This window comes from Nipponia nippon, unplaced genomic scaffold (genome assembly GCF_047370975.1).
Source record: "Nipponia nippon isolate SJK-2023a ecotype South Korea unplaced genomic scaffold, ASM4737097v1 scaffold_4, whole genome shotgun sequence".
In the NCBI taxonomy this organism is placed as follows: domain Eukaryota; kingdom Metazoa; phylum Chordata; class Aves; order Pelecaniformes; family Threskiornithidae; genus Nipponia; species Nipponia nippon.
In genome coordinates, this window is record NW_028262358.1 from 120134983 (window position 1) to 120145544 (window position 10562).

Here is a 10562-nt window from a genome sequence, read left to right on the forward strand (position 1 = left end):
TGACAGGACAAGGGGCAACAGTTTTAAACTGAAAGAGGGTAGATTTAGTTTGGACATAAGGAAGAAATTTTTTATTATGAGGGTGGTGAGACACTGGAACAGGTTGCCCAGAGAAGTTGTGGATGCCCCATCACTGGAATTATTCACAGTCAGGTTGGATCTCCCTGCCCATGGCAGGGGGGTTGGACTGGATGATCTTTAAAGGTCAAAACCATTCTGTGATTCTATGATTCTATGAGTAGGAGCAGAAATAGAAAAAAAGGGTTGAAATAAGGATAGGGATCAAGCAAGGAAAATCAATTAGATATTACACCAAACGAATGCCAAAACATCTTAGAAATACTTGGGAACCTTGATTGTGAGGTATACAGGAAAAGCACTGCTCTTCTGAGCAGAAAAGTACAAAGATACTTGACATTTTGTAGCTGGAGAACCCTACATGAGAGAGAGCGAGAAATCAAAGATAGCACAAAGGCTGAGAAAGAAGGGAAAGAAGGCTGGAGAAGAAAAAATACTAAGTCGTATGTAAACAAAACCCATGCAGCTCCAGTTTTGGAAACCTTAACTTGAAAACAGAGCATGCAGAGGGTTAACAACTGAAGGTTTCACATGGATTGAGCAAAATAAGAAAATGCTGGACTTTTTCAAAAAGCAATTCTAGGACCACGCAGAAATTATCGTCAGAAACAGCAATGATTTCTATGGGATTTCAGTAACAGCATTATTCTGTTGTTGTTCCAGAATTTCCTCTCCACGGTGGACTTTATTGTTGATGATTCCACAACTGAAGTTTGGGAAGAACTGAATAAAGAGGAGACACCCAAAAGTTCTTTGTTACTGTATTCAGTAGAAAATTTTTCCCTGCGCCTCCAACCAGTTAATAATATCATTCCTCCTGTCTCTGCAAAGACCCTTCAGCTGCAAGGCATAGTTGTCCCAGAAAATAGCAACACAGATTATAATAAGACCTTTCACAGTACAGAAAACCTCACAGTTAATGTGCTCATTGGTGAAACTGAAATTCAGACTCTAACCCAAAATTCAACCATTGTCAGTGTGATGTACTCAAAACTTGGACGTATTTTGCCCCGGAATGAGTCTGAGTATGTGAACGGCTTACTGATAACAACAACTGTGAGCAGCAACAGAAGCCAGAAGTTCGATATTAATATGACCTTTGCAAAGAAAAACCCATCTCTAATGATGCCCCAGTGTGTCTTTTGGAACTTCACACTCAACAAAGGTATGGCGGGCTGGGATACTCATGGTTGTACACCCACAGAGGTTGAAAATTATGTCATTTGCTCCTGCAATCACTTGACATCATTCTCCATTCTGATGTCACCTGATAAATCCTCCCAAGTAATCTTTGAAGATTATATTACCTACATTGGCCTGGCCATTTCAATCTTGAGTTTGGTGGCCTGCCTTATAATTGAATCCTTAGTCTGGAAATACGTGACAAACAACACAACCTCCTATATGCGCCATGTCTGCATATTCAACATAGCTACATCGCTCCTGATTGCTGACGTTTGGTTCATTGTCACTGCCTCCATCAATGACCAAAACCGACAGATGAGCAGAGGTATCTGTTTTGTGGCCACCTTCTTCATCCATTTGTTCTACCTGTGTGTCTTTTTCTGGATGCTCAGCCTGGGCCTCATTCTTTTCTACAGACTGGTCTTCATTTTACATAACACAAGCAAGACTGCTCAGAAAGCAGTGGCATTCTGTCTGGGATATGGGTGCCCCTTTGTCATTGCAGTCATCACCATCGCTGTCACACTGCCGGGGAACAGTTACACCAGAAAGGATGTCTGCTGGCTCAACTGGAAGGACAGCAAAGCTCTCTTGGCCTTCGTCATACCTGCCCTGATCATTGTGGCCATGAATTTCTTCATCACCGCAGTTGTTATAATAAAAATACTGAGGCCAACTATTGGGGATAGGTCAAACAGGCAGGAGAGGAACTCTCTGTTTCAAATTTGCAAAAGTGTGGCCATCTTGACACCACTGTTAGGCCTCACCTGGGGATTTGGCCTTGCCACTGTCATCCAAGGCAGCCATCGAGCTTTCCACATCCTCTTTGCTCTGCTCAATGCTTTGCAGGTGAGTTACACATATGTATGGTTTTGTTTCCTCTATGACCATTTAACATGTAGTGACATTCTTGCAGTGCTGTGCTTGGAGGGGGAATAAAAACAGCTTGGGAAAGCTCAGGGTTGCCTTACACATCCTTATTCCCAAAGGGCTCTTTGGGAAACCCATTCCAGGAATTCAGCAGTATTTCACATTCTCAGCTGCCTTAACAGATGCGTCTTATAGATAAAGACAACATAAAGATAACTTCCAACTTTGCCAGTAGCTTTGGAAAGAACTTCATTCCTGAAGATCAGGAAAATAGCCCTATTATCTTCAGGTGGGCAAGCTTCAGCATGTCTGGTCTCATTTACAGTGCATCTGGAGGCATCATATTGTGCTCTTGTGGGTTCAAGTAATGGAGGAGTATAAACAACATGAAAGTCAAAGAACAGCTGAGTAGTACTAATAATAAAGAGAATAACTGATCAAACTACACATGAATGAGAGTTTTCAGTTAGTATAATTTTTACAACAACATATTTAAGTGGCCAGTAGGATCCCAACACAACGGGATTTCTTAAGGACACAATAGTTATGTATACTCTGTCTCTTAAGAACAACCTCAAAATTGTACGCTTCAGACCAAACTCACTTGCCTTTTACATTGTAAGCCTCCTAGCTTACCTGGGGAGCATAAGCAGGGTATGTCTTCCATACACAACGGTCCCTTCTTCCAAATATGTTTAGTGCTAGCAAACTATCTGTGTCACTTTTGTAGACCAGATATACACACAGTTTAAGCGGGCCAGCCCTGGAGAACGCCTACCACGTCAACAGTCCATTATGTGAGATGCAGTTAGAAAGATGCCATCTATCAAAGAGTTCAGAGTTTAAACGGTCAACATGGACAATGTCTGAGATAATTATGAGGTACTGCAATTAAAAAGTTGCTGTCATTAAACTGAATGTAATTATCTGTCTCCTAGGGATTATTCATTTTGGTGTTTGGGACTCTCTGGGACAAAAAGGTAAGAATTCAAATTATTCCTTATATTATGTGAAAATACTGTTGGAATTTGAACATAATTGGTGTATTTACTGATTGATTTTTTTTTTAACAAACAGATACAAGAAGCCCTGCTGAAGAGGAATTCAATGTCCAAATGGAGTTCGCAGCAAACAAAGGTTAGGTCCTTGACCTAAGAATGTACATCAGAGTTACTGCTGAATAGTCTAACATTCTCCAAGTGTCTTTTAACTCAAACGCACTTTATATTCTGAAGTATTTATTAGAACTAGTCAGAGAAAGACAAGACACTAACAACATAAATATGAATATACCCCCTTTTTCAGAAAGTTCATTATTTCACCTATAATTGGTAAAAAATGAGGAGGAGGTTGGTGGACATTTGCTCTAAATTCCACAAGAAATAAACCACAAAATGTAACTGAAACTTTGTTAGAAAACAGAAAATTTCAGTGGCACCATTATTCATTCACAACCTAAGATAAATGCAAAGGGAACTTCTTGGGGAAGATGCCCTTCAGCTATGCGCAGGAAAGGATGGAGATCTTGAGACTTGAACTCGTGAGACAAAGAGACAGGTTAGCCTCCACTTTATGCTGGGAACAGAAAACGGGAGGAAGTATGAATATTTTTTCAAAAATCATGTCTATGTGTTGCAAAGACTCAGGTTTCGCTGAGCAAAAGATAGAACATAAATGAATGTGGTTCTGGAACCAAGTGTCCTGGACACCCTTCTAGAACAGGAGAGACTTGAATTCCATACCCAGCAAATTCCTGCATTTAACCCAAAACATTCAGTACCTGAAAAGAAAGAAATGATGTTGCAAACAGCACTGGATCCTTAAGAAAGGATGGAAGGCTTCTCTTCTCTCAGAGACTTTCTCTGGCCCAATGACTCTTGCACTCCTCTCTGCATTGAAGCACAGCTTGAATGGGTGTCTGGAAATGCCTTTGATCAGCATAGACGTTCACATTAAAGGGGGAAAACCATTCCACTGCCATCTTTAAAAGAAAAAATAAAGTTTGCACAGTGACTCAGGAAAGTGACTGCTGAGGAATACAATTAGGACAGAAATGCAGGCAGTGTTTCTGCTGAAGAGAGATGTCAAGGAATCATGGAACAGTTGAGGTCAGAAGGAACATCCAAAGATCACCTAGTCCAAACCCACTGCTCAAAGCAAGGTAAACTAGAGCAGGTTGCTTAGGACATTGTCCTGTCAGGTTTTCAGTATCTCTAAAGCTGAGGAATCCACTAACCCTTTTGAAAAAAGCTGTGGTGTTTTCTGCCCTCAGCATAAAAAAAAAAGCTTTTTCCTATGATTAAATGGAATTTCTTCCATTTCAATTTATGCTCCAGAGATCAAGACTCTGAAAGAAAATGCTCAGTGGCTATTTGAAAAGGGTAAAACAGGGCTCAGCTGCTATAAGCTACTGAGCCGCCATGGAGCTAGACTGCCTTGTGCCAGCCACGTGTCTGCTCCCTTCACACCTTCTAATCTTTAGGAGCTCCTGGTTCCTCTCTCCATCCATCCTTCACCTCCACAGATCTCAGGGCACCATAGGCCTTTCATCCAAAATGCCTAAAGGGAGGCAGAGCTATTTAAGACACAAGAACATGCTGCCATGGGGACAAATGAGCTTACTTAAGTTCCAGAAAGATATAGCCCAATTGGAAAGATGCAGAGCAGAACAAGTATCAAGGAGGTGGGACGACTGCTGTGCTAGAATGACATAGGACTCTTCAGCCTGCACAACTGATGGGGAATTTTGAGTGATGTATGCTGCTATGAGGCCACGGAGCAAATAAGCCATCCGGTTTCATAGTTAAGGGCCAGGCCTGGCCCTAATGAGTGGCACATTCAAAGCAAGCAAAGGACATTTAGACCTCCTTGCTCCTGGACGTTGTGGATGTTGGCCACTCTCCTAGGTTTCCTTATAGTTTACTTCATTTTGTGCAAGCTTAATAGGCCACTAAGGGCTATGAAACACCAAGGGCTTGCCTCTGCCTCCAGAAGTCCCTGTACTTCTGACAGCCAGAGGTGGAAAGAACATCCAGAAGATGTGCTGCTACAAGCTTGCTTTGCTTTCCTAAAACTCTTCCCTAGGGCCTCTGCTGTAGCCTTCTTTGGATAAGAAGTGATTGGGCTAGAGGATCCTTGGATCCAACCAAGTGCCGATCTGCTTATAGCGTTAAGCAACCACTACCCATTCAAGGGGTGAAGGAGCGGTCTCTCAGTGTGAACAAAGGAGTAAAACCACAGAATTAACTGCTTTTACAATGAGGCTTGACAAACCTCTAAAGCCGAGTATAGGAGGGTGACCACACAGAGGGGTCATAGCCTCAGTGACCCAGGACGTGTCTTACAGCCCTAGGGGAGGGCCAAGAGCTGAGGCTATGGACTAATATTCACCTCACAAAGAACTCCCCTGGTTGAAGACATGTTGCGGCTACAGAGTTGTTTGTTATCCTCTTCTTGCTGATGCCAAAGGTGTGTTCATCACTACTTCTGCACAAGAGGGGCCACATTCCCAGACAAAGAGTAGAGAAAAGTTTCAGCTGACAGGAATAAAATATCTCTATCTGGGATGGCTGCATGAGGGTGGATAACTGTGTATTCTAACACAGAAATGCTTGTTTCAACTTACACTTTTGCATTCATATTCCCTTACTAAAGAAGCCATGCCAGGATGGGTAAGGGATTGAAGGCATCAGAATCTAATCATTGGCACTTGGGGTGGAAAAAGAAAATGGTGGTAAATGCTAGCATCACTCTTATATGACAATAGGGCTTAGTTTTATATTCATATCTGAACAGGGTTTATTCAGAAAAGCCTGTAGAGGTATTGCTAAAGAACTGGGAAGCAGACTTAAAAACCAGCATCGTTAAGATAAATGAGTACATAGCCTCAAAGGAATTAAGGAGTCCATTAAGACTGGACTGTCAGCCCAGAGGAGCAGCATTGGCTTGAACCACTCCAGCTACCACAAGAAACACAGAATTGTTGAAGTTGGAAAGCACCTCCAGAGATCATCTAGTACCACCCTCCCACTCAGAGCATGGTGAGGTAGAGCTAGTGTTGGGTTTTGAGTAGCTCCAAGGATGGAGACTCCACAATCTCTCTGTGCAGCCTTTTTCTGTGTTTGACCACCCTCACAGTGAAAAAGTTTCTTCTTAAGCAGCATTTCCTGTGTTTCTACTTGTTCCTACCAGCTCTTGTCCTTTCACTGGGCACCAGTGAGAAAAGTCTGGCTCTGTCTTCACTCCTTTCCAGTCAGATGGCCCCCAGCATGTCCTAGTGCATGGGGTTGTTCCTCCCCAGGGACAGGAGGACTTCACCTTTCCCTTTGCTGAACTTCATAAAATTCCTGTCATCCCATTTCTCCAGCCTGTTGAGGTCCCTCTGAATGACAGCAGACTCACCTGATCTATCAGCCACTCCTTCCAGTTTTGTATCATGTGCAGACTTGGTGAGGGTACACTTTTCACATCATCTGTATCATTAATGAAGATTTTAAAACAGTATTGGACCCAGTACTGACCTCTCCGCATGTCCCCTCCAGCAATGGCCTGAAGCCCCAGGAGGAGGCAGCCTGTGATTAGCCAGGCAGAGCGGTGCTGTAAGTTTTAAGTGTTCCAGCCATCTGCTACATGCAGATCTTGTGTCCAGATGAGGCAGGAAAGATGCAGTTTCTGCCTCACGCTTCCTCATTTAGGGTCCCAGAATCATCTACCTGGATTTTTTTAACTGGTACTCCAAGTATTCCAGCATTTTCTGCAGGAGGATTACTCCTGAGAATCCAGGTCTGGGATCATTTCCTAATACATTTTTAAAGCGCCATTCCTTCCTTCTGACTTGAAAATGACATCTGCTTGACGTGGTGCTATTCTGACTGTGGGAAAAAATCCTGTTTCCCAGGAAACTAGAAGAAAGGTGGGAATAACTGATACAACTATCATTAAGCATGTCAGGTTCTTCATCCCCTCCTGTATTGACACATCCAGCAGAGTAAACTAGAGAGAACAAGTTGTTAAGTCTTGGACCCCAATTCTGAATTCCTTTTCAGACAAAATCTGGGCCAGACACTTCCAACTCTAGTTGACACTGTGGAAGCTGTCCCAGGCAGTGGGAACTGGCATATTACCATGGCAGTTCTTCTGATAAGGAATAAATAAAGCAAGATCAAAGTCTTTGATCAAACTTTTTAGATGTGGTTCGTTTACCTTCTTCCTCTACCACCTTATGATATAGGTGACAATGCACAAAACTGTCTAATTTCCCCCACCATGGTAAAACCTAATGAATGGAGAGGGATTGAACAGAGAAAGACGTGTTTTCCATACCTTTTTTTAACACATCTTTTGAAGGAATCCCATTAAATTCTCAAACCACTCCAGAACCAAAAAAGAAACTTCATTTCAGCAGCAAAAAGCTTCTTCCTTCCCATCTGGACTGCAGAGAGCTGTGTTCCAATGCCCTCTAGTGTGTCAAGTTAAATTTGCCTCTGATTATCTCAGGCTGTTGGCCTTCAATGACCATCTGCTAGCATATAAATCTTAGCTTTTGTGGTTATCTTAATGGATATACTTCCTCAGATAAGGGACTATACTGTCTGATATAACAGACTCTGGAGCCTAAGCCATCTTCCCTGGCCAACAGTTAGAGACATGCTGTTTGTGTCCTGTAGTTTCTTTTAAAGTTGATCATCTCCTTCACCGCCATCATAAACATGCAAACAGGTGAACTTGATGCCTCACAAACATCTAGCTTGTCCCTCTGTGTACTACCTGCTTGTACTACTGAACAACATTTTATTGTAACCTCTTTTTTTTACTCTCAATGTGGTTACAAAGAAAGATCTAGGCTTTTCACAAAAAGTAATTTTCTGTCTTACAGTCATCCTCCCTGATCCTGGTGACACCAATGCTTTCTATGAGCTATCCATTTTCAAGAACCTTTAACAACTTATGTGGGAAAACAGGTATGTGACAATAGATCTCTCCTACTGAAGCACAAACATTTCACTATTTCAGTTATGACTTTATTTTGCAAGAAGCATTGCAGAAAATATGAGTAATTTCATTTCTAAATGTGTAATCTTTGCATCCAACCATTTCTCAGAGAAGATGGTGACATTTGGTCAAAGCAGGATATGATGGAGTTTAATCTAGGCAAGCAACTGCTTTTTAAGAGTCTGTTTATTAGTCAGATAACAGAACAAGAAGTTGGTCTCTGGCTGTGCTACAGTAAGTTTACACAGGAATGAGACTTGCCTACAACTGCCTTCCATGCTGCTGCCACCTGAACCTCCCATATTATCAGCTCTCTCTTCCACACTCTGCTCTTGGGCTCTGCGCACCTGGGTCTTAGTTTAGAGCCTTGTGGTCAACAAGAGGGAGGGAGCTGGGATTCATCTCAAGAGCACGTGTTTTAGATGCGTCCCCATGCTCAAGGAAGACCAGTAAGTCTCTCCATTTGTGTGAGTAAATTACTACCCTATGGCACGATTGTCAGTTCAGGCTGACATATCCTGGCTGTGTAGCCAAACACATTGACTTCTGTGGTCACTGGTATTGCTGTAATGCAGCTAGTGTCAGGGCTGCAGACCAAGTCAAAGCCACCTGGGTCATCAGGACAGTGCTAACTGTCCTTACTTTGCAGTGCCAACATGTCCTAGGCTATCTGTCCTTATGTCTAACCACTATGCTTTGTTTTGCAGGAAAATACAGAGTGTCTTCTTCAGAGCCATCCACCTCCTCCTCTGAAAACATTTCCAAGTCATATTCTTTGCTTAACTGAGGCACTGCAAATGCTAAATCATGTAACTCTGAAAGGACCTCTGCCCTTTCCAAGACACACACTAAAAGCACCTGTGAGCCATCAAGAAGTGGACTGCTTCACTTTGACTAAACTGTGCCTTGGTGCATTCTTCTGGAATAATCATTTTTGGTTAACATGTAAGGCAGGGAAGCTTTGAGAGGTGGAATTTTACAGGGCCTACCAATCCCAGAAGAGATGACAAGGTGTTTCAAACTTGGAAGAATTTGAAGGCCTTCAAGTGCCAGAAAAGACATTGGGAGTGAAGAATTCTCAGCCCTTAAGAGGATGCTTAGCACTATGCAGTACTGAGCCATGAATTGTAGTGCTATATACAGCTGTTGTCCAGTGGCTTTAGCATTTCCCCTATCGACTCTCTGAATGATTCCTAAGGCCTGTGTAGATACACAAGTACCTCGTAGCTTCTCTCCTGCCCTCGTATTAGACTCTGGAAAGGCCATAGGGTATAGTGCTCTCCACTTTCTATTTAAGACTTTCTGGAACCAAAGATTCACAACCGAGAAGGTCCATTTCAGATCTTCACTTTTGACTCAGAAAAATGAAGACTGTGATAATTCCTGCTGGTCTTCTTTCAGATGGAATGTACTGAAAGCTCCATGTGGCACTTTTTTGAAGAAAAGGAAGCTTTATATCCTTAGCTATAATTGTCTTTCCCTTGATATGTAATGTGGTAAGACAGAGATGGTTGTTGCCCTCTGTCACAGAGGGGACTGAATTTATTTAATGCATAGTAATGTTAAGTATGCAAGGAGTCTCTCGTGTAAAGTCTGTACGCTTGGGTCTCCTCTCAGAGGAGAATCACACTTGGAAGGCTCAAAGAGCCAACTCTGCAGTGAATACAAACCACCATGGCAGGATGAAAGGTTTTGTATAAATTATTGCTCTAATACTACATTTGTGGAATCAGTTATTTCCAAGCCTGTATACTTTTAAAGGCAGGACTCCTGTCTTAAGCAGAGGGCTATGAGAGAGCCTGCAAAGTATTTATAGCGCACACAAATGTTAAAAACTTGATGTAAAATATGATAGATGGAATCATGACGATTAGATTTGAGGCCAATAGCAAATACTGCTGTCAGGTGGTACAGCCCTATTTGGTTATTGGGGAATCAGGCCTATGTTTACCAGTGGTGAACCTGTTCCCAGGACTTTGGGATGAACCAGGATGGGAAACTGTTACCTACAGTTACACGCATGTGCGACAGTTTGATATGGGCAGGTGGTGATGACTGAAGACAATAAACAAGCATCAATCAAATGTATTACTTATATTGAAAGCAATTTCTTTTTGCTTGAAGATTTAGGTATAATACTAGAACTAGAACACAGTTAGAGATTAAGAAATATTTGAAAATCCAGAATCTCTTTGAACTGCATGGCTAATGGAAACTTGAAAATCAGACCTTCGCACATTATTCCAACCCAAATTTGCCTTTGGACAGCCGTTTGGTCTAACCCACTCTGGAAGTAGCTTGTGCAATATTGACCTGCTGCAGAACCATTCACTCCCATGGAGTTAGAATAGGCTTTACATAAACTGTAAAGTACGAGTCGCTGTAGACAGCACAGTCCCACCACACCTTATCTCTGCAGACATTTCACCTCTGAGGTT

General features: G+C 42.3%; 1 protein-coding gene across 2 annotated transcripts in view; it reads left to right on the top strand.

The window, feature by feature from the left end:
- The window catches only part of ADGRF5 (adhesion G protein-coupled receptor F5), a 47862-nt gene extending 37650 nt beyond the window's left edge, over positions 1-10212 (top strand). For both annotated transcript variants that reach the window (XM_009467327.2, XM_087776146.1), the window contains 5 exons: positions 742-2112; positions 3072-3113; positions 3211-3270; positions 8009-8093; positions 8832-10212. In XM_009467327.2, coding sequence (XP_009465602.2) covers positions 742-2112; positions 3072-3113; positions 3211-3270; positions 8009-8093; positions 8832-8911 — 1638 coding nt within the window. In that variant the 3' untranslated portion in view covers positions 8912-10212. The remainder of the gene's footprint in view (positions 1-741; positions 2113-3071; positions 3114-3210; positions 3271-8008; positions 8094-8831) is intronic.
- The last annotated feature ends 350 nt before the right edge of the window (positions 10213-10562 follow it).